We start from the raw sequence: 23,753 nt of genomic DNA, 5'->3' as shown, positions 1-23,753 counted from the left end.
AATGAGAGAGTGGGGAGCTGAGCATCTTCACAGATCCAGAGAGAAGATGAGGATGAGACAAAGAGCAGACGAGAAGGGCACAGTGCATCACCGAGACAGAGACTCCGTGGATTCCTGGGGGTAGCAGACTCTGGGGTGCTAATTTAGATCATTAAAGCCGATAAGAAATAGAGTTACATAAACAATAAAGACTTCCTCAGACACTGTGCAATGCAGGGTCTTTGTTTATTTTTTTCCAGCAACTTTTTTTTTTCCTGGCAAATGTTTATTTATTAGAGGTGAGACTTTATGTGAGTTGGTGATGGAGACCGTCTCAAGCTCTTGGGAAGGAGACCCCAAAGGCACTAGTGGTTTATAAAAGACAATCTTCTTCACGCTCCCCTGTGCAGATTTAGTCAGAGCATGCTCAAGAAAGAGAAATTTAAGGAGCCTCTTAGTCTACTGGGCCCATCTCAAGCCCCTCCCCATTGAGACGTCCATCTTGAAGCTCCTTGCTGTTCTGGGATGGTGAATCTCTAGCTGACTTTCCGGGGATGGGAAAGGAGATGGACTTGGGAAGATGACTGGGAAAAGAGGGTCAATCATTTGGTGTTTACATTCCTTCTCCTAGAAGTCTTCCCCATGAGGGCTCTCCTCCCCAGGAGTCAGCTGGAGTCAAAGGTGGGCTTTGCTCCGTGGAGAGAAGCGGCTCATTCGAAATGGCGCCAAGTCATAGGATGGTGGTAATTTCATGCTTAGCTCACAGAGGATCTTCCCCACGACAGGGGCCAGCTTGAATCCATGCCCTGGGTGAAGAATGTGTATCTTAGAATGTGTATCTTCAAGTACAGACTCAGGGCTCTAGGGAAGTTCCCTCCACACCCAAACAGTGCTACCTTTCCTCTTTGTCTCATCCCAAAGCTAGACATTGCCTTCTGCCACAAGTGCCCCCTTTTTTTGACTGCCTACCCTCCCTATACACCCAGTGTTCGGACTTCAGTTAATGCCCACGAGAGCCCCTTCTGTCTGGTACTTCAGTGGGTCTGTTTGCAGGCTCCCCACCTCCCCATCCTCAAGCTCACCAGAGAATCCAGCGCCGATGACGATGTTGTCGTACTTCGGGTGACAATCAAGAATGAAGTGCTCATCGGGCGTGTTCTAGAAAGAAGGCCATACCTGTGTCCTCTGAGGACAGGAGGGGTAGGGACTACAGGCTGGGGCAGGAAGGAACTGGCCTGGGACTCTTTCCCTAGAGGACTGCATGGGGCTGAGGTCGCCCCCTGCCTGCCCCATCCCCTCTAGACACGCTGGTTCTTACTGAACAGCTGTCACTCTCCCGCTGTACCATGGACACAGTAGGTAGTCATCTTCGCGAACTAACTTTAGCCAAGATGCCTCGGGCCCAGTGGCATCTGTCTCTTCTCTTTGTCCCCAAGGCCTGCTCAACTGGGAGCATCTTGCCAAGAACTGTTTTAGAGCTCTTCTGGGAAATATAGGGAAGGACTGCCAGGCAAAAGCCTCGCCGCCTAATAAAAAGAAATATGAATAATCTCTAACAGGTCCCGCTCTTATCGAGGTGAACCACCCACAGGAATTAGCTGGCTGGTTTAAAGTCACATACTGGGTGAGAGGTCAATGGAGTCAGGCCTGGCAGTTGTGGGTCTGTCTAACTCCTCCCCTGTTCTGCAACTTGGAACAGCCGGCTTACCGTGTACATGCAGCGCTCCATGATGTCTGGCTCGGGCTGAAGGCCTGGTAAGTGGTCTCTGACAAAGTGGCATAGAATCTGAACATCTTGGATGCCCGAGAAGGTTGTGGGGCAGTCCCGCTCCTCTGGGTCCACACTGTCACCATGGTGATAGCAGATCTATGCCCCCATTGGAATAGCATAGGCTGTAAAACTGGCCTTCTGAACATACCAGCCAGTGAAGGGTGGGTTTGGACGCAGGGTGTCTCCACCTATCTTCCCAGTCCCCAATCCTGGCAGGGGCTAGGATGTGTTAGCACCTGAAGTTGCCTAGTGCTCATCTCCAGCCCACCCTGTGTTTGTAAGGACCACGCACCCTAGGCCTCAGGGCAGGGGTGGGACATAGGATATTATGCTGTTAATGGCCAATAGTGAAGCAGTCTCCCGGAGGGTCCTACAGAGGTATGTTAGAATACGAATTAGGGCACGAATGCCTAGTAATACAGTAGCTTACCTTCATCAGCCCTGGGTACTCTGATGCTGGAAGTCCGTAGATGTGGTGGGGGGCCATGTCCAGACTCAGAATACACGGGAAAGCCTGTGATACGCTATAGCTCCCAGGGACCTTCTCTCGCCAGTAACACACATTGATCCTAAGGGTCTTGATGCAGGAGGAAATAGGAGATAAAGGGGGAAGCCATGGAACAGCCGATTCTGGTAAGGTCCTGTGGCCCTTTCCTAGCCAACCTGCTTGACCTAATTCTTGTCTCACGTACTCATACTGTACATTATGTTACACAAAGGTCTCCAAACTTATCTTGTCCCTATTCTTAGATTTCTCCCATGGCAGCACCCCAGCCCTCCTTCACCGTCTTCCCAGGAGTTCATACACTTCATATTTATTCAGTGATTACTATAAGTCTGGTCATCTCCTGGAGGCTCTATACACAGCAGAGAAATTAGTTTACCAATAGCCTTTTGAGGTAGCTGTAATTTCCCATACTGGCAAACCTGACGCTTAATGAGGTGAACTAATTTCCAGTGTTGACTGCTAGGAAGCGGCAGGTCCAAGGCTAAGTCAAGCCTGGCTGGCTCCAAGGTTCCCTCTCTCAGCTACTGACTCTCAGGCTCAGCTTGCCCTACCTGGAGAGGCAACTCAATTCCCAGGGGACGGAGAACCCGGTTGGTCCAGGGACCAGCAGTGATGACCAAGCTGTTGGCTTGATAGCTCTTCGAGGTAGTTTTCACCGTGACAGGTAGACCGGGTATTATCTCCACCACCTTCTCTCCGTCACACACTGTGCCTCCTAGCTGGCAAATCACGTGCTGAAAGGGCAGGCCCAAGAAAGACGAATTAATTAATTGTGATGTGGTTCACCCTAGGAGACAAGAGCTGCTCACTTAGGGCAGACAAGATTTCGGAATCTCAGGATGGGCAGTGGTGGTGCATGCCTTTAATCCCAGTGCTAGGGAGGCAGAGACAGGTGGATCTCTGTGAGTTCGAGGCCAACCTGGTCTACAAAGTGAGATCCAGGACAGCCAGGACAGAGAGAGAGAGAGAGAGAGAGAGAGAGAGAGAGAGAGAGAGAGAGAGAGAGAGAGAACCCTGCCTTAAAAAAATCAGGACCAAAGTGAACAAGGCAAAAACCTTCATATTGAATGCACTGGGGGCCGCCAGCCTGAAGCCAGGATGCCCAGAGAAGGGAGCTATATTGCTCTGGGGCTGCACAGCCTTACCTGGAGGGCTCTGAGGGCTTTGTCTGCATAGAGGATACCTCCAGTCTTGTCCAAGAGCCCCGCGTCTCCGCTGGTAAGCCGAATGTTTGGGAAACGTTGCTTTAAATCCGCTGATGAAAGATACTCATGGTCAATCCCCTGCCTAGACAGAGTGGCCTGGATTGTCTTTAATCCTGGATTCTCCTTCTTTCCCAGAAACAAGAGCTCAGTCTGCCTGTTTCAAAAAAGAAAAGGCCATCTGGGTGAAGGGATTTGTCATGGCCCTGGCCACCTATCCTCATTCCTCAGTGTGGGACCCACGTCTACAGCATTCCAGCTTGCCCTGACATTCAGAGCCCAGGTGATGCCATCTAGATTCCCCAGCCGGTTTCCAGACCATTCCCAAGGCCTTCCTTGACACTGAGTTCTGTTTTGCTTGTCCCTTCATCCTGACGGCAGAGATCCTAAGTCTCCACAACCTTTACTACACCTTGGAAATGCCAAACGAAATAGCAGGTGTCCGCCCAAATGCGGTTTCTCGCCCTTCCTCCTGTTCCCTCTTTGAGGGGCCCTCTGTGTTGTTCTGTTTCCTTTCCCATTTCTTTTTTTTCCCCTTCCCCACTTTCTTTATTTTTCAAAGATTTATTTTATTATAAGTTTTTAAAATTTTGTATGTGTGCATGCATACTTGAGTGTAAGGGCCCACAAAGACTAGAGGTGTCTGACGCCCCCAGGAGCTGGGGTTACAGGCAGCTGTGAAACACCCAACATGGTTGCTGGGAACAGAGCTCAGGTCCTCTGGAAGGGCAGTGTGCATTCTTATGTCCCAGCCTCTAGCTCCCACCCCCCACCCCCTCACCCCACCCCCACCCTCACCCCACCCCCACCCCGTCTGTCTTCTTATTATACACTGCCTTGTCCTTCCTGTGAATTTGTCTGTCTCATTTGTTTCTTCTCTGTGGCTTATTTCATGGAAAAGGAAATCTGACTCTGCTTCTAATCTGGGTGTCACCTTGATGTGACCTTGACCAGTGACTCACTATTCCACGTCCCAAATTCCTCCTGTGAAACCCAGGACATTGAATGGAAGTGGTACCGGCTGGCTCGTGGTTGTCACCAGGATGCCTGTGGTTGCCACTCAACATTCAGGGGATGCCAAGCTCCAAAAGATCACCCCAAGGCCTGTGGCACTTCCGAACGCAAGTGCAGACACTGGTTGGTGCACAGATCGCCAACAATAAACTTAGAAAATCTCTGGTTTTTGAATCTCTAGGCTTCTCCCACCCTTCTCATTCTGTGAGGGAGACTGCCGTTTCCCTTCGGTGGTTTCTAACTCTCCGACACAAGAGACCAGAGTCCCTTTTGGAGGGGGGGGGAGCTATCTAAACAATGGAAAGGTGCCTCTGGCCCTTGGGACTGCTCCTATGTTCCCTCTTGGCTTCAGCAGCCGCACAGCACAGCAGCAGCCTGCTGCATCCCCCAGGTACTGCCTATAAAGCTCGTAATAGCCTATAATGGAGTCTCATGGATATTACATGCTTCCAAATCCCACATTATCTGGTTGTGGGGATTAAAGAGGAGACTGGGAGGGGGTAGGGATGCCATGGGCCTGGGGGCCGGTGTCAGTACACAGAGCTGCGCAGCACGGCCAATCCATTCGCCATGGCCCCCGCCTACCCAGCATTCATGGGGAGATAGCCACACCAGCTCTGCCTCTTCAAAGCTCAGCTTAGGCTCCAGGAGACAGAATCTTCAGCCAGGAGCCAGTCTCTTTTCTGTAGCCGCCCAAAAGAACTTCAGATTAGTTCTTAGGTCATGAAAACTTGCCTAGTCAACTTCTTGGTCAACAAGATAATTAAGAAGCCACCCCAAAGGCTGGGGGTGTGGGTGGGTGGTGTGGCTTAGTGGAGAGCCCTTGCCTAGTATGCACAAGTCTGTGGGTCACATCCCAGCATCTCCAAAAATAAAAAAGCACCCAGTGTTTTGTAGTTAGGTTGTGATGCTGGAGATGGAACCCAGGGATTCCTGCACACTAGGCAAATACCTCACCCAGCCACACCCCTGTCTCAGATGTGTGTTTTTGTTTTGGTTTGTTTGAGAAAGGGACTCACTATGTATCCTAGACTGGCCTCAACCTCGAGGTCTTTCTGCCATCACCTCCCAAATGTTGGACTTCGGACATGTACCACTACGCCTAGTCAGGTGTTCTTGAACCTTTTTACCTGATAGACTCGAGGATGAGTGGAATTGTGGGAAAGATGCGGCTTACAGCTCCCCCAAGCAGATATGTCCGCTCTCTGGTCCAGAAACCCCACAGAGTGACTCTTGAGCCCTGCCTTTAATCTAGCAGCCTTGGTCTCCCATGTGCCCTTCCTTTCTTCCATCTTGCCTTCCTTCCTACCTTCCTTCTTTCCTTGAAACAGAACTCCATTTACAGAGACATATTGTATGGGGAAAATGAACTTGTGCCAAGACAACGGGCAAATCTGTTGAATTATGAAATGCTGAGTGATGTTCTAATTCCCAAGCCGTCCTATGGCGGGTGAAACCAGAGCTCCCCAACCCTAGGAGTAATCAGTGAGCTGATTCCGCGGTGAATGTAATTGTGCCGATTGTAATCATTTTGCTCCAGCTCTCTGCCCCTGTGGCATTTATTTCTTAGCCCAGATATTGATCTAACAGTGGGAAATTTTCCATCTGAATCTGTGATGCTAGACCCTCCCCAAGTCCGAAGATGTGTTTGGGAAATTCTCATTTTCCGTGGATCACAGCTGAGCTATTTGGCCTGAGGGAAACTGTGCACTGTTGGAGAAATGCCTTGGATTGAAGAGAGATTTTTGACCATTATGAGCAAATCGGAAATAAATGTAAAACACTGCCTGGAAATGCAAAGGCCTGTCATTATGGGAGATAGGTGAGAGGCTCCTATGGGAAATACTCAGAGAATTGGAAATCAGTCAATCAAAACCGGGATCGGAGACCGGGCCTTTTCCCAAGTATGAAGACAGATGACTTCCACAGGCAGATTGAAAATCATTTAAGTGCTTATTTTCTTAATGGTTTTTCCTAGATCCCAATAAATAGCCTACTCATTCGGCATCAATTCCTTACTCCTGTGCTTAGGGTGCTTAGGGATCCCCCCTTCTCTTTTCTCTTTTCTTTTCTTTCTTTTTCTTTTCTTTTTTTTTTCCTCAGATACAAGCTACAAAGTTTGAGAAGAAAGACAAAAAGACAAAGACCTTCACGTGAAGGGGAAACTAAGAAATGAATAGTTAGGGCTAGTCTAGAAAGGAGGGTCTAAAACCCTAGGGTTACTGGGGAACCCTAGCAAGTTTGCAACTGCCACCTCCCAGCATGCCCATCGCCTGAATTGGGGGCCCTTGCTATGAACAACACCTTTCTTACAGCCCGCTTTGCCCCAGCACTGAGAAGAGGCCATTGAAGATTGCTCTAGAAGGCCTTGTTGACACCTCTGTGGCCCATGGACTATGGGGAGCCAGTGATCGATGAGGCATCTCCAGCAGTTACAAAATAGGGCAGGGGGTCAGGAGGGAGGAAGGAGCAGGAAGGTGCTGGGAGGGGCAGACAACCCTCCTGAATCATCCGTTTCCCATCACCGGCCCTGGCTGCCTTTCTCTCTGCTCCAGTTCAAAGTGCCAGGTGAACCAGCTTTCAGCATCACCTTGGGGAAGGGCCTCGGCAATGGCTGTCGTCTCTGTCGGTTTGGGAACAGCTCTCTGTATTTCATCTTCTGCTCAGTGGGCCGAAGTGGAATTGGTTAACAAAGATTGCTCCAGGGAGGGGATGTGGCTGACAAGCCAGACACTTTGCAGGCACAGGAAGCAGCAGCTGCGGAGGGGGCCACCAGGTTCTGCCCGCAGCTGTACTGCCTACGGCTGTGATCTTGTCTGATATTGTCAGTGAAGCAGGGGCAGCCCGGGTCAGGAGCGGATAGTAGGACTCAAAGGGAGAAGGCGGGGCAGGAAAGAGATGGGCCTCAGAGCCTGGCTTTTCTGTTGGTACCAGCATCCCGGCTGTACACATCACAAAAGACTCAGGCCTTGTGATCCGACACATGTCATTGTCTGTTCCCAGAATATATGCAAATATCCCGAGCCCACCCATGTTTCATATGCGCTGTCACAGGAGGCAGAACAGAAGAACTGGGCAACCTGCTCCACTACCGGCTCGGGAAGGATTTTGTGGTTTTTTAAATCATCATCGGATGACATTAAATAGACTCATTTCTATCATTTATCTTATGGTATTATGCCCGTGTGTCTAGAAGGAGCTAGAGAGCATCGAGAACGACAAAGATGATGAAATCATTTAGAAAATCAAAATTAAGAGCAAAGCTAAGGCAATTTGGATGGCATTCAGCCCAAAGGTGGAGAGCTGTATTCAGATTCCATTCAGAGAGTGGGAAGGAGCTGTGCTACAACCTACTCAGTAACAGGAATAAAAAATCTAGTACACGTGAGAGCATGAGGGTAGCCGTAAGACAGGACTTGCTAATGATGGAATAATAGCAACAACAATAATAATACTTAGCACTCTATCGTGCTTTGAAGGTTTTTTAAAGCACATTCACATTACTCTTCATTTGTCTTAATTGGAGCTGTGAGACATCTGAATACTCTTCTCGTACAGGCTATGGTATTCTCTTTAAAAGCAAGGACGCACTTTTTCAACCTGGAATTCCATAGGCCTGAATTTGTTTGGAGATAGGCACGGACAACATAACCAGTTTGGACCAAATCTAGCTTCATGTCTATTTAATCCACGAGTTAAGATGATTTTTATATTTCTAAGTGGTTGATTTTTTAAAATCTAAAGCAGAATTTCATTTGGAAACACACAAATCTCGAGCAGGGTGGTGCCCATGCCCAGAAGCACTCCAGAGACTAAGTGGGGGGGATCTCAAATTTGAAGTCAGCCTGGCCTACTTAGTAAGTCTGGGGCCAGCTACAAAATAAAACCTTGTCTCAAAAAGGAGGGTATGTGGAGAGATAGCTCAGTGGCCAAGAGCACTGGCTGCTCTTTCTAAAGACCCAGGTTCAGTTCCCAGCACCCACATGATGACTAACAACTGTCTATAACTCCAGTTCTTGGGGATATGATGCCCTCTTCTGGCCTTCTTGGGCACCAGGTACATGGATGGTGCACATACACATATGTAGACAAACACTCATACACATAAAAAATAAAAAATAGGGTGGGAGAGATGGATGGTTCAGCTGTTAGGAGCACTTGTTGCTCTTGCAGAAGATCTAGGTTCGGTTCCCTGCACCCACATGGTGGCTCCCAACTATCTGTAAATCCATTTCTGAGGATCAAATTCCCTCTTCTGGTGCCTCCAAGGGCAGCAGGCATGTATGATTTGCACACACGTATATGCAGGCAAAACACACAAAATAAAAAGAAATTAAAAATTTAATTAAAAAACACAAAGAAATAACATGAAATTCAAATTTCAGTGTCTTGAAATAAAGTGTATTTTTTTTTTTTTAGAAATAAAGTTTTATTGGAACACTTCCAGGCTCATTTATTTGCTGCTTTCACACTACAATGGCAGACTCAGATATTTGCAAGAGAGACCATATGGCCAGGGAAGCCTAACATACTTGCTGTGTGGCTTACAGAAGAAGTTTGCTGACCCCTGTTACAAACCAAGAGTGCAGTAATTCATTGATTTACCATAATTATGACTGCTACACAGCCAATGGTGGCACATGCCTGCAGTCCCCAATGCCTAAGTGGAACCTGGGGCTTTGAGGCCAGCCCGGGGAACACAAAAACAGCAGAAGAAGAGGAGGAGGAGGAAGAGGAGGGAGAGAGAGGGAGAGAGAGCCGACCCTAACCTCAGTGGCTCCCCTTTTCATTTTAATAAAGTTGTGGAATGAACTAAGTGAGCTGTACATGTAGGGAGAATGGCCCTTCGTGGAATGCCTGGGGCCAGAAGTGTTTCTTATCTCTTTAGACTTTGATACCTGGAGGCAGGGACCCCCAAACTCTGGTCCTCAAGTCCGTGCAGCAAGCTCTTCTGCCTCTGTCTCCCAAGCGCTGGGATTACAGGAGTATACCGCCATGCCCAGCATCATGGGGCGCTGGAGATCAAACCCAGGGCCTTATGCAATCTAGACAAGCACTCTACCAGCTGAGCTACGCCCCTTTTGTTCCCTCTCGTTCTTCCTCGACAGCCCCCAACAGACCCAGGATGCGGCTGGCCAGAATAGGGGGACAGACCTCCGGGCACTGTGCCGAGTATTTCCCAAGGTCTCATTTAACCTGCACAGTTCCTTATGAGAGAGGTAGAGACCCCCACACCATCCCACATGGCTGGTAGGAGTTGAGGCAGGAAGTCAAACTCAAACTGTGTCTGTCAACATTTGCTGGGCAGACTCGTACCCTTCAAGACCTCAGGCCCGTCTCCGACCTCAAAATGCTCAGTAGTAGTCACAGCTAACTGCCAGAGAAGGGTCCCTGGGCCAGGCCACTCCTCAGAAAGACATTCTCCTTTATTTGGGTGCTTTATTTCACTGTCGCTGAATAAATCCTTAATTAGCTGCCCTGGCTGTATTTGCATAATGGATTTCACTTTGTTCTTAAGTTAATGGTGTTTTCGTAACAGAACAGTAACCTCTTGGTTCACAGCCATTAAAGTAACTGCCACCCTGTGGGGTAGAGCCAGGGTTATGTAAAGGGAGGTCAGTTAAGAGTTCAGAGGAGTAAGAGGCAATGCGGGAGTGGTTTCTGCCTCCTCCTTAGGAGTGAGTGTCTGAGGGTCAGTGATGGAGGAGCCCTAAAGTTTGGAGAGAACCGCAGGGGAACAGAACATTGCTACAGGCGTACTTCCTGGTAAACTGTCTGGCCCATGGAACACCCTCATTTTGTTCCCCGAAGATAATGTATCAATAAAATGCATTTGTGGGTTATTATGGGGGTGAGGACCCAGCATAAAAAGATAGGATACTGGGGGCTGGATAGATGGCACAGGGGTTGAGAGTACTTGTCGCTCTTGGAGAGGAGTTTTCTACCCGCAAGGCAGCTCACAACATCTGTAACTCCAATTGCAAGGTCTGATATCCTCTTTTGACTTTTCTGGGCACCAGGCACCAGGCACACATGTAGTTGTACCTACATACATGCAGGCAAAACATTCATACACATAAAATATGCATAAGTAATTTTTTAAAGTTACGACACGAATAAGAATATACAGCTGCCTCTTCCATTTTGACCCAGGCCCTATAAGATAGCTCCAGAAGGCTCTGTGTAGGCCTGCCCTGCTCTGGCTATCTGCCCACAGTGGTTCTTCAGGTTTTCAGAACACAACGTGTACGAACTAGCCTTGGACACAGGGTCTAACGCAGGCCTGGGACTCAGAGCTGGTAGGGGCCAGCAGGGCTGATGGAGAGACAATGACAGTGAGCCGGAGCCTTCCCTATGACTGGCACCTCCCTCCCAGGCTTGTGCCCCTCCAGTTACATTTCAAGCTCACGCCTCACCGCGTTAAATATTCACAGCACCTGGAGGCATGGAGCCCCTGCATTCAAGGTCTTCCTCCCTTGCCCACCTGTGCAATTGGGTTCCCGCCTCATGCTCCAGCTGGGCCCATGTCTGGTAGCACTCGTCCATCATCCTCGTGTAGAAATCCTCTGGATAAGCCTTTCTGATGATGCGGCTCTGTCCATGGGAGCTTCCTCGGGAATGCGGGAGAAAGAACTAGAAGAAGAGACAAGAGACGATGGAAGCTACTGCCCTTTGTTCAACCCTCCCTTGGCCCTTCAGGAGCCATCTCGTCTTTCACATGTTTCCTTTTTTCTGATCCCGGGGATTGAACCTCCGGCCTCGCACACACTAGGCTAGTGCTGTGCAGCTAAACCCTAGCCCTGGCCCTCCTTTTACTTTTTATTTTGAGAGATGTTCTTGTTATATAGCGTAGGCAGGCTTTAAACTTGCAATCCTCCGGCATCAGCTTCCTGAGTACCTCGGATTTTAGGTCCCCAGCACCAGGCCTAGCTATTTGCAGATATTTCCATACAATCCTTCAGTCCAGCGTCTCCTTGCAGCCCACTGACTGGGAAAGCAAGCGGTCAGCCCTTTCTCAGAGACACTGAGTGAGTTTTCCCTTTTGCAATCAGCCCTCGCAGCCACTAGTTCCTTTGTTAGCAAATCTCCCATCTTCCACTGTGCCGCATCCCAGTCAGACTCCTAGAAAAGCAGAATTCCAGATTACGCCAATCTAGCCCCTTGGCGTCATGGATCAGAAAAAGGATGCCATCTCTCTGTGTCTTCAGGTTACTCAGAATAAGGGAACTAACTACCTTGGGATTGGGGTGGGAAGAGGGTGTGTGTAAAAAAAAAAAAAAAAAAAAAATGGAGAGCTTCCTGAGGGATGTAACAGGAATCCCTTGGGCTTTGGGCAAACGGATAGAGAAACTGGAGACAATTTCTAACTATTCCAGGAAGGATTAAGTGGTAACCAGCGTGGAGAGCTGCAGGCAGACTGGGAAGGGAGAAGCCCTGAAGTAGAAAACTCCATGTGATGGACGGTGTAGGCTCGCGACCCTGAGGGGTCCTGCAGGTTCCCAGTGCTACCCTCATTTGCAGTAGTCACGTGACCACCTTTCCTTTAAGGAAGAGAAGGCCTGAGTCTTAGTTCCTGTGCATCAGGCAAAGAGGCTGCTATTACCCAAAGGCGGTGGGATGGACAGAGGCCCTGCTAGGTTCTGGAAGGAGAAGCAGGGATGATCCCTTCCTCCAAAGCTGGCACGTCAGCCTTTGCTTAGGCAAAACCGGCCTTATATAAGGCTACCCAGGGCAGAACTGATTCTTTTTCTGGACTGGATCAACAGTTTGGGCACAGAAAAGACAGGGTAACAAGAATGAAGAGAGGTGAGACACTTCTTGATCCAGGCCAAGAACTGAGAGGCAGTAAAAAGAATACACCAAGAGCCGGGCGGTGGTGGCGCACGCCTTTAATCCCAGCACTCGGGAGGCAGAGCCAGGCGGATCTCTGTGAGTTCGAGGCCAGCCTGGGCTACCAAGTGAGTTCCAGGAAAGGCGCAAAGCTACACAGAGAAACCCTGTCTCGAAAACCTCCCCCCCCCAAAAAAAAAAAAAAAAAAAAAAAAAGAATACACCAAGAAACTCCACATGGACTTGAGGGCGGGGCGTTTCTTTGACTTGTCAAGATTCACGGGAAGTAGCTAAGCTATGAAGTGCACAGAATTCATGATGTCCAGCCTTTTGGCTTCACCCATAGCCCGCAGGTTCTGGAAAGCCCTCCCTATGTGAGGAAAGAGGAAGGGACAGTCTTGAACAGCAAAGGGGCAGAAGGGACAGTATACCTGCTCCAGTAGGAGGACCCTCTTGGAGTGTTTGGCCAGGTGGTATGCGGTGAAGCATCCCTGGATGCCTGCTCCAATCACAATGGCATCCCAGAGACCTTTCTGAGCAGCCATGATGTCCGCTTAGGCCTCCAGTCACGAAGTCCAGGAACGAGAGAGAAAACAAAGGCACCTCCCGGGTAGAGAAGGAGGAGGAAGGCAAAGTCCAGCTTGGCCAGAGTTCCCACAATCCCCTGGTGCCCGTGTCCTTGCCTTTCTTTCCCTCCCGAAAGCCTGGCACGGAACTCATCCTCCGCCTCCCCTGCAGAGCAGAACTGGGTAGACTGATTTGTGAGGTTTAGCCCAGCTCAGCTGCCAGCCTCACCCTTGCATCCCTCTGGCTTGCTATTCTTGGCTCAATTATTGTCATGCAAATGGGCTCCTTCCTATGCCACCTTCCTGTCTCATTATGATCTTTGTCTCAGGACTTCGGCCCTGGAATTTCAATGCCTCCTAGACCAAGCTGGGCACCAGGAATGCTGCCTCCCCCTGCTGGCTTTTCCTCTCTGCAGCTTGATTTCCCCTAGAGATCTACAGGGCCAGCTAAGAACTTGGCAGCATGCCCAGGGTCTGGCCCTCCTCCCTGGTGGGTGGTGAGGTCAGGGGGTAGATGCAGGGGCCAATTGGGAGGGCAGTTTTGTGATTATGAAATCATTTTCAGTGTGTTTTACTTTCATGTTGAAAACGGAGAATAAATGATCCTGGAAAAAAAAAAAAAACGACAGGAAAGGACAGTGAGGAGGAACCTTGTCCTCAGGCACACAGGGAGCCAGGCACCAGCCCGGCACATGTAGGGCCATGTGTAGAGAAGCCTTCTGTGCCCGGCATCAGGCTCAATGGGTATTGTTACAGTCACTGGGGACAGAGCCAGGGTTGGCAGGTCCTGATTCTTACACAATTTGGAGGTCCATTTTTAAGATAAAAGGAGAAGGAGACTGGAGGCATAGCTCAGTGGTCAAGTATTGTGTTCAGCATGCTTGAGGTCCTGGGTTCAATCCCCACTAAAAATATAAGAGAAAAAAAAATAGAAAGAAAAAAATTAGTCATGCAAAATTAAATGGCAGGACTTAGGAGAGCCTGCTCAATGAGGGAGCCCCATGGTTGAGGTTTTATTAGCTTCCTGGTAAATTTGCCTCTGAATACATTATCTCATTAAATTCTCATTTTTGTGTATTTTTATCCTCGTTTTTTGGCAGAATGAAGATAGCCTCAAGTTCTTTGTCAGTGTTCCCACCACGTGCTTGCCTGGTAGAACACGGTGACTGCCACGCTATTTCCGGCCTAGGCCTTTGGGCAACTTTCTCTTCTTGCTTTGGAGAACTCATTCTTAGATCCTGAGCCACGCATAAGAGAGATGCCATCTTGGACCTCATGTCCAGACTGACTAAACACTGAGTGACCCAGTCAGAGCCACATGACCCAGCATCAGTATTCCTCGATTTTGTGAGGTAAAAGAAAACGCGTGTTTTTAGACACTAAGGTTTGAGAACGATTGTTTACATAGTCATAACTCAAACACCACCACACAGCCAAAGGTATATCCAAACCCATACCCAGTGTATCTAGATGCTGAGACATGAACCCAGGTCTGTCTGCTCCAAAACTCACTTACACTTGTTGTTTTCATTTCTTTTTTGGATACAGGGTCTCAGGCATTGCTTCACTGGCCTCTAACTTGCTTTGCAGCAGAGGTGAACCTTGAACCTTTGGTTCTTCTGCCTCTGCCTCCTGGGAGTGTAGACCCTATCGTCCTATTTGGTTTAAAATGGTACTGAGGGCCTGGCGGTGGTGGTGCATGCCTTTAATCCCAGCACTCAGGAGGCAGAGGCAGGCAGATCTCTGAGTTCAAGGCCAGCCTGGTCTACAGAGTGAGTTCCAGGACAGCCAGGGCTACAAAGAGAAACCCTGTCTCCAAAAACAAAAAACAAAAACAAAAACAAAAACAAACAAGCAAAAAAAAAAAAACGTGCTGGGGATCAAACCCAGGTTTCATGCGTGCTAGGCAAGTGCTCTATCAACCCAGTCACATGCCCGGCCTCATGACATTCCCCTTTCACTGCAAAGCTATCGTGACAATTCATCAGAGCTTATAGTCAAGTTTCTGATTTCCTTATTTTGCTGTTTTTCTGATGACCATACAACAAAGAGAGAAAATAGTGATATGGGATACACATAGGACTGCAGGGAGCTGCTTCACCTCAGCACAGTGGCTGACTGAGGCCCCCAGCAACACTTCTGCTCCACAGACAACCCCCAGAGAAGCCTCAGCTTCCAGCTGTCTTCTGGCCAGCCCTTCCTTTCCTAAGAACACAGGAGCCCAGGGAGGGACTGCCATCTGACCAGGTGTGTTTTGTTGTTGTTGTTGTTGTTGTTGTTTTCCCCCCCGAAAGAGAAGTCGTAAAAAAGAAAAGAAAAAGACAAATCCTTCTAGAGTCTAAAGGTCACGGCATTCTGTCTCCCCACCCCACAGAAGGCAGAACGGCATCTGCTTCACCACTGGACAGATCCCTTACAGTAAAATATTAGCAGATATAACCAAGAAAAATATGGTACCCTGAGTGTGTAAGGGCTTGATAGAAATATATAAGATCAGCCCCTGGATTTCTTATAAGATGTCAGCGGAGATGAACAGCTTGCACGGAAGAAAAGCAGGCAATAAATCCTTGCATGGAAGTGTGCCCAATTCCGCCAGCAGTCAAAGAGAAGGGAATTAAATAACTCGAAGGTACTATTACGTGTCTATTAAATAAACAAAAATAAAAATGATGCAACCGTATTATGTTGTCCGTGTTGCAGGTGGCAATTCAGATTGGATCCTGTGGAATGTTCTGGGGCCATTGCACAATAGGATAAAAGAGTTGAAACATTCTGACCTAGAAATTCTACTTGACAAACTACTCCCCCAGGGGAGAAAAGGCATTTGTATGAAGGCATGCATATCTATGCTTTTAAAATATTTTTTAAAAATGAAACAATCCAACAACAGGGAATAGCTAAGCAAATGCTGACATGTTGACATACTGCAATAACTGTGTGGCTATTCCAAATGGCAGGCGTGAGGATCCTGCTTTGTAGAAATGCCGATATGAAATTGATACAGAGACACAGAACACATGACACACACTGATCACGGCCATGACTTCTGTGCATGCTGATCAAAAATCTAAGAAGAAATTGGTGAGGTAATTGAGCTTAATGCTCATTAGTTTCCGTATTCTATAAAAATGGTGCCTCCATTCACAATTTGTAAAAGAAGGAGAAATCCCCGGGGGAAGCAGACGCTTCACATCTCCCGGTCACTGGTTCCAGGGCCGGGAAGTTCTTTCTTTGTTCTAATCTCAGTTCTTTCTGCTGCCGACATTGTTCAGTCCTCCAGGGAAGCTGCAGGGAAGCGGCCAAGCCACTCTGTATTCCCCCCCACCCCCGTTTAATATAATATCCCTTCAGAGATAAAATGACAATCCCATTTCCCCGTCCCTACTTCACAAGCCTGCCCTGGATTCCTGGACTCAAGCATTCTGTTTCTTGTTAAGAATTTCAAACGGCAGCTCCTCCGAAAGCCGCCAGTGGCCACGGCCCAACCTTGAAATGAAAAGCAAATCTGCTTCTAAAGGCTTCCCCTTCTCTCAGGATTGCCCGTCCTTGCATATGTCCTGACAGGAGCAGGCAGAGAGAAGCGATCCCCTCAAATTCCATTTTAACACCCATTCTGGATCGGAGGACTATTAAAGGGCGAGCCAACAGCCCTACACCTTGCTGCTTGTGTGTGTCAGCTGTCGCGGCTCGTGTCCTGGGGCAGAGACGCTGAGGGTGTGAGGCTGAACTGCTCATCCGATAGCTTGATTGACACTTTGCAGACAGGGGTGGAAGGAGCGAGCCAGGGAAGCAGCAAGCTGTACAGCTCAGAAATAATGAGAGGACCCGAATGGAGAGAGAGCGTGGAATAAATAAGAGAGAACTAGGAGGAGATGGGAGAGTCTTCTGCTGTTTTCTTCCCTGCCCCACTTTGCCAAGGAGCTGAAGCCTGGGGCAAGGAGGCGGGCAGGCAGGGATGAGTTGTACCCTGAGGGCAGATCCTTCCTGCTGCCAGGGAGCCTGGGGTCCTGAATGCTCAGTGGATGCCGGGTGTGGGAACGCAAAGAACAGGCTTTGTGAGCGCTTTCCATACACATCGCTGATCCGCTGGCTGTCTGATCTCAGGTTGATCGCCCCCCCCCCCCCCCCCCCCCCCCCCCCCGCCTCCTCAGTTCTGGTCCCCTTAGGTCTGGTCATCCACCCATCTCTTTAAATGGCAAATCTGGACAGGTTACTCCCTGTTAAAATTTTCTTCATAGCTTCCCTTTCCTTTTAGGATAAAAATCTGAACTCCTTAGCTTGGCACACGAGGTGGCTTTCGTTCTGACCTCTCTGCTGCTTCCCGGAGCTCCACCACTGACCCTTTCTTTCTCACTGTGCTCTTGGCACCCTAGCAACACTGAGTGGAGAGAGGTTCCAGCACTCACCTGATTATTTCAAACTCCCAGGCACCCCCCACCCGAGCAGATGCAGTCTTTCCTATACTGCCTCCCTATCCTGCAGAGGGTCCATGATAACAATACGCATATTGTGCTGTAATTGTTTGCATGTCTGCCTTCCCCCTACGCCTCTTAAAAGGAGGGAGTCTTCTTTCTATTGTCATTTTTCATAGGTAATACATACACACGGAACAACAGTAAACCATACAAAAGAGAACACTGTGGAGTCTCCTTTCCACCCATTTCCAGAGCTCAGCTTGCCTATCAGATGCAACACTGTTGCTATTGTCTTTTGTGCCTTTTCAGAGATGTTCCGTGAGTATACAAACATGCTTATACAGTATGTACTCTGTGTGCGTGCGCTTGTGTATGATCCTATATAACACCCTGCTAGCTTCATTTCCTTTATCTCCAAGATCCACATCAGTCATAAGGAGCTGGCCCATTTTTGTGATGACTGTGTAGTATACATGGTACGAAGGAGGCGTTTGGCACAGAGACAGCACCCATACATGCTTGTAATGGGTGTCAGGGTTCTTCAGTTATAACAGATGCCCTGGATTCCCAGGACTCTGACTGTTCTGGTTCTAGGTGTTCAACAAGGGAGAGCTGCCTCCCTGAGCTGCTGTGCCTTGAGGTGGTGAGTGCAGAGACCATGGCTCTTGCATCCTGATGTCCCTCTGATTTTATATTTATTAAAAGGCAGCTCTACAGCAGTGAAATCCCTAGGCTGATTCCAGGGAAGGGAGATAAATGAAAGTCCTGGGAATGAGGGCTGACAGCTCTACGAAAATATGAAATCATCTTTTCCTCTGACAGAGTTGGACTACAGCTAGAAAAGGATACTCTCCAGCCTGGTATGATGACACACACCGTAATCTAAGCCCTTGAGAAGCTATGGCAGAAGGATCAGGAATTCAAAGCCACCCCACAGCTATATAGCAAGTTTGAAGCTAGCCTGGACTTCACAAGACCCTGTTTTTGAGGGGTGGGGAGTATAAAATACTCTTTACTAGCCATGGAGGCACATGTCTGTAGTGGGAGGTTGAGGCAGGAAGATTTCCACTTCAAGTCCAGCCTGAGATACATAGAAAGACCTAGTCTCCAAAAACTAAGGACTGGGGTGTAGCTGAGCAGAAGAGCCCTTGACTAGCAGGAATAAAATCCTGTTTGAACCCTATGCACTGAGGGTCAAGGGGCATTCTCAGAGTTCATTGGGATAAGGAGATGTATTAAAAATTAGGTGGGATTCACTGTGTAGTTCTGGCTGTCCTAGAACTTGCTCTGTAGACCAGGTTGGCTTTGAACACAGAGATCCACCTGCCTCTGCCTCCCAAGTGTTGGGATTAAATTTATGCACCACCATCACCCGGCTGAGGCAGGATTTTTATTTAAGGGGAAACTTCCCCTAAGATCACTGAATCTTTTTTTTTTTTTAAGGTTTGTTTTATATGTAGGGATATTTTACCTATATGTATATATACATGTCACAAGTTCAGCTGGTGACCTTGGAAGCCAGAAGAGCATGTTGGAGCCCCTAAAGCTGGAGTTACAGATGGTTGTGAGCTGCCATGTAGGTGCTGGGAACTGAACCTGGGTCTTCTGCAAGAGCAGCAAGTGACCCGAACCATTAAGCTATCTCTCCAGCCCCATACACTGAATCTTCTTGCCCTTATCTCCAGGTTGGTCTGTCTCGGTCCCATAGATACGTGTGTATCTTGCACCCTTGTCTGAGGAGCTCTAAAATACGCCTGGTGTTCACCAGCAGGTGTCTTTACTCCGCTGTGTCCCAGTGGGTACATTTCTCCCGCTAAAGAGCATCCCACCGAAGCTCAGCAGACATCAGAGGAAGGACAAGTCAGAGGTCTGAGAAGTGTCCCACAGTGTCATGACTGTGGAGGTGAGGCTGTGTCAGGGATTGAGACTATCAGCAGCCTCCCTCTCTCAGGCACCTGCTTTTTTCCCCTTGCCTTTCCCGGTCTCCATAGCCTGACATTGTCGCTACAAGGTGGGCGTTCCCAGCCTGAGGTTCCCTGGACTACCCACGAAACATGAACCAGGCTGCCTGACTGCCAACTGCCGTTTTCCTTCTCCTGCTGGGGTATCCCTTCAGGGCTGCATCCTATTAGGAGGAATCTTTGGTTTTGTACTAGAGTTTGAACCTAGGGCCTTGGGTCAGACAGACGCTGCCACCACTGAACTATGTCCCCAGCCCCGTTTAACTTTTATTTTGAGACAGAATCCAGGATAGCTTCAGACTCACTCTGAAGCCCTTGAACTTCTGATCATCCTGCCTCAGACTCCAGAGGATCCGTAATCACAGGCCCCTGCATCCATGCCTGACTAGAACTTTCTCTGTTAGTCTCTCCACTCTACATAGGCAGTAGGCTTGGATTTCTAGGTCCCTCACTATACCAAGACATCAAAATGAAAATTGAGATTTGCAAGGATTGACACGGACTTTTTAAAGAAAGAATGTGGTGGCGCACGCCTTTAACCCCCAGCCCTCAGGAGGCAGAGGCAGGTGGATCTCTGTGAGTTCAAGGCCAGCCTGGTCTACAGAGTGAGTTCCAGGACAGCAATGCTACGGGAATGGAGAGAAACCTGTCTCAAAAAACAAATCAAAAAAAAAAAAAAAAAAAAAAAAAGAAAGAAAGAAATGAATGTTTTTACCCTCTGGTCTCTTCCATGTTATCCTGGTAACATCTTGCTATGTTCAAGGCTTTAAAGGTGTGTCCTCAATATCCATTTTTTCCCCATTGTTTTCCATTGTTTACTGGCATGGTTGGCCCAAATAACCAGGCTTCCAGACTTGGTTCTTGTCCAATCATTGAGCTTCAGAATACACAAACCCTCCAGGATGGCCTCCATTTATACTGTTCTCATGTCATCCAATCCCTTCCTAGATATCAGTGGTGGAAAAGGACAATGACAATTGTCAGTAAAGATGACCAGCTCTCTCCTTGGGCAGCAAAGTGGGAATCTCATCCTAATAGGCAACAGGAGAGCTGGCTTTGTGTGAGGCAGCCGGGTTTCGGCTGGGGGGACCAGTATGCATCCACCAAAGCACATTTGAGTTGAAATAAGTGCAGGAGGAATTTTACTGAAGAGATTGCCTTTAGGAAATCACTGTATTTGTTTAAAAAGAAGGCCATGTTGATAAGGTGTGGGTGTAGGCTGTGACCCCAAGGTTAATTGTCTTTAGCTGAGACAGGGTCCTGCTTCCTGCATATGTTTTGAAGAATGAGGTGTATAATGACCCACCATCCCAAATGGTACAGAACACCTGAGAATCGCAGCCTAGCGTTCATCGTCCCCCGTGCGGTACCTAACCTCTCTAAATAAAGCGTTGAACAAATGTTTAAAGAAAATCAGGTTTTTCTTGGTTCCTGTAACAAGAAGCGCCAGTAGCTGCCTCTGGGGAGTGTAGCTGGGTGGAATCTTGTTATGTATAGGAAAGGCTTAGAAGGAAATGCTGTGCAGATCACTGCATTCCTGATGGGACCCAGGAATAGGCTCTGGGCATCATCAGCATCCTGCCTACAGCTTCACTCTCAGCCACAGCCCGCCCTTGGCTTAGATAGAATCCAAATCCACAGCAAAGCTAGAATAGGTGAAAGGTCACGAGCAAGCGGTGTCTGGAAAGTCCAAGAATATAAAGAAAAGGAGGTTTGTGGGGCCCATGCTGGGCTTCATCTCACTAGCAGGGTTCTCTACAGAACCTTAAAAGGAGCCTGCTGGGTTCTCAGTGGCATGGTGAGTTGTAACCAGCTGCTACCAGCTTCCTGCCTCACAGTGGTTGTCAGCCCCTCCCCACTCCCCTCTCCCTGCAGTCCCCCCCCCTCCGTACCCTGCCCCCACTCCCTGGCAGGCTCTCCCTTTGCACATTTGTCCACCTTTATTTGCTTGCTGTTTAGGGGGGCAGGAGAAAGAAAGGTTTAGAAAAGACATTGGGACGATTCCAGCTGTGTTTGGAACAGACTCTCAGGGCATCTTGCCCAGAATTCTCAAAGGAAAGAAGAAAGTGGAGGTTCCTGGAATGGACAAGGAAAGGTCTACAGGGCGCTGCCTCAGAAAGCCAGAGAGATGGCTCAGTGGGCCAAGGTGCTTGCTGCCAAGCCTGAAGACCCAAGTTCGAGCCCCTAGACCCACAAGATGAAAAGAGAGAATCAGTTCCTGAAAGGTGTACACACACACACACACACACACACACACACACACACACACACACACACACAGAATGTCAAGTATCCCTGTTCCCTGCACCCCCCACACAAATAAAAATGTAATAAAAAATTTTTATTCTTTTTTTAAAATTTATTTTATGTGCATTGGCGTGAATGTGCCAGATTCCCTGGAACTGGAGTTATAGACAGTTGTGAGCTGCCATGTGGGTGCTGGGAATTGAACCTGGGTCCTCTGGAAGAGCGGCCAGTGCTCTTAACCACTGAGCCATCTCTCCAGCCCCTGTAATAAAACATTTTTAAAGCTGCTTCTGGACATCTCAGATGGCTTCTTCTCATGACTTCTTCACATATACTTGCTACAGGTTTCAGAGTACTTACTTCCCAGGCTTCTCAGTCCATCACCAGCAGCCCTGTAAAGTCAACAGGCGGGTACATCCATCCTTCCTTCCTTCCTTCCTTCCTTCCTTCCTTCCTTCCTTCCTTCCTTCCTTTCTTCCTTCCTTCCTCCCTCCCTCCCTCCCTTCCTTTATACTTATTTTTAATTTGCCGGTGTGCATGGGTATGTCTGTGTGTGTGTGTGTGTGTGTGTGTGTGTGTGTGTGTGTGTATGCTACACGTGTGTAGGTACCCCCAGAGGCCAGAAGAAAGTACGAGATCCCTTGGAGCTGGAGTTACTAAGCCACCAACATGAGAACTGAACTCAGGTCTTCTAAAAAAACATTAAATGCTCTTAAATGCTGAGGCACCCCTCATACATACACCACCCCCACGCCCACTTTTCTTTCTGGACAGGGTTTTATCATGTTGTCCAGACTGGCCTCAAACTTGAAGTGATTCTCCTGCCTCAGACTCCCAGGTACTAGGATTATGTGTGCCAACATGCCCAGCTAAGAAGGAAGGCATGTATGTATGTATGCACATATGTATGTATATGTACATATGTATATATTGTAGCTTGGAGACAGAGGCCGGTAGACCTCTAAGAGTTCCAGGCCAGCCAGGACTACACAGTTGAGACCCTGTCTCAAAACAAAACAAGACACAAAAAATTAAAAACAGCCGGGCGGTGGTGGCGCACGCCTTTAATCCCAGCACTCGGGAGGCAAAGGCCGGCGGATCTCTGTGAGTTCGAGGCCAGCCTGGGCTACCAAGTGAGTCCCAGGAAAGGCACAAAGCTACACAGAGAAACCCTGTCTCGAAAAACCAAAAAAAAAAAAAAAAAATTAAAAACAAAATTTACAGATGAAGAAACTGATAGCTGCAGTGTGGAGCCAGCACCCTCCCACCCTGGACTTCTCCCCAGCCTCTCTCTGTGTGCTACTGGGTGCTACTGGGTGCTGGGTCCTGGTGTCTTCTGTGAAGCTAGGGCAAAGACTGTAGTTCACTCCGGGTTGCACACGGCTGTACTCCACTTTCTGTGTGGCACACCACCACGCTCCATGCTAAAGCAGCCCTAGGGACCCTTGGAGAAACTATTTATTCCAGTCCCTCCTGGTAGTCTGTGCCACATCCATAACGTCAGAGCTGGAAATGAAGTCCCCACTGTCCCGGCAGCTGCTGGTTTCCGCTGTTGCTCACCCAGGGTTTGCCTCTGGTTGATTGATAAGGAGCCAAGGAAATGAAAGCCCCCCCCCCCCCCCGAGAGTATTGACGAAGGGAGGGGCAGCCTCTCCAGATGAGAAAAGGAAGGATCTGGAAAAGAGGAAGGGGGTGGAGGGTGGGGTCTTGTCTGTCAGTGTATATGGAAAAGACCTAACTGTGTGGAAAATACCTTCCACTTAGGTGGAGAGAGAAAAAATGCATCTTTAATCAAAGCAAGCCAGTCTTTCAAGCGTCTGTATCCGCCTGAGGGAAGGCAAGACCCTCCGTCAGGCTGTCTTTCTGACCTGCGGGCTCTCTTCTCTGGGAGCACTTGTCATCCTCCAAGGTCTGGGGCAGGGAAAAGGGTGGCAGAGAGCAAGAGCCCCAAAGGCCCTGGAGGAGAAGAAAGACACGGAAGAGGGTCCCGGGAGGTTGCCCAGACTAAAGACAGTATCCCCATTAACGGACCCGGAGCTGCTAGGGGTGAACAGCTCTGGCGGAGGAAGCACTTCCGCAGATGTGACTCCTGCATTGGCCCTCCGGCACCTGTGATGGTCTCTGATCCTGGCTAACTGCTGGTTGTGACCAGCTCATGCAGTCCCAGCCAAGCACACAGGAACACATCAGTCGGTGAGGGATGGCCCGAGCGGTCCCGAAACAAGACATTTAAAGTTGTCCGGAATTCGACCTTTGTCTG

General features: G+C 48.8%; 1 protein-coding gene across 1 annotated transcript; it reads right to left on the bottom strand.

Annotated features, from left to right (window-relative positions):
- Positions 1–206: 206 nt before the first annotated feature.
- Pipox (pipecolic acid and sarcosine oxidase) lies at positions 207–13,265 on the bottom strand. The gene is made up of 8 exons (XM_052758393.1): positions 12,736–13,265; positions 10,959–11,107; positions 3,404–3,617; positions 2,810–2,992; positions 2,181–2,327; positions 1,688–1,846; positions 1,062–1,137; positions 207–785 (listed from the first exon to the last, which is right to left on the bottom strand). Exons 1-8 carry the CDS (start codon positions 12,847–12,849, stop codon positions 655–657), a joined length of 1,173 nt encoding a protein of 390 aa, XP_052614353.1. The 5' UTR covers positions 12,850–13,265; the 3' UTR covers positions 207–654.
- Between the last annotated feature and the right edge of the window lie 10,488 nt (positions 13,266–23,753).

The sequence above is a fragment of the Peromyscus californicus genome, unplaced genomic scaffold, assembly GCF_007827085.1.
Source record: "Peromyscus californicus insignis strain IS unplaced genomic scaffold, ASM782708v3 Scaffold_3__1_contigs__length_106647218, whole genome shotgun sequence".
Taxonomy (NCBI): Eukaryota; Metazoa; Chordata; class Mammalia; order Rodentia; family Cricetidae; genus Peromyscus; species Peromyscus californicus.
This window is presented reverse-complemented; position numbering and strand designations above follow the sequence as displayed.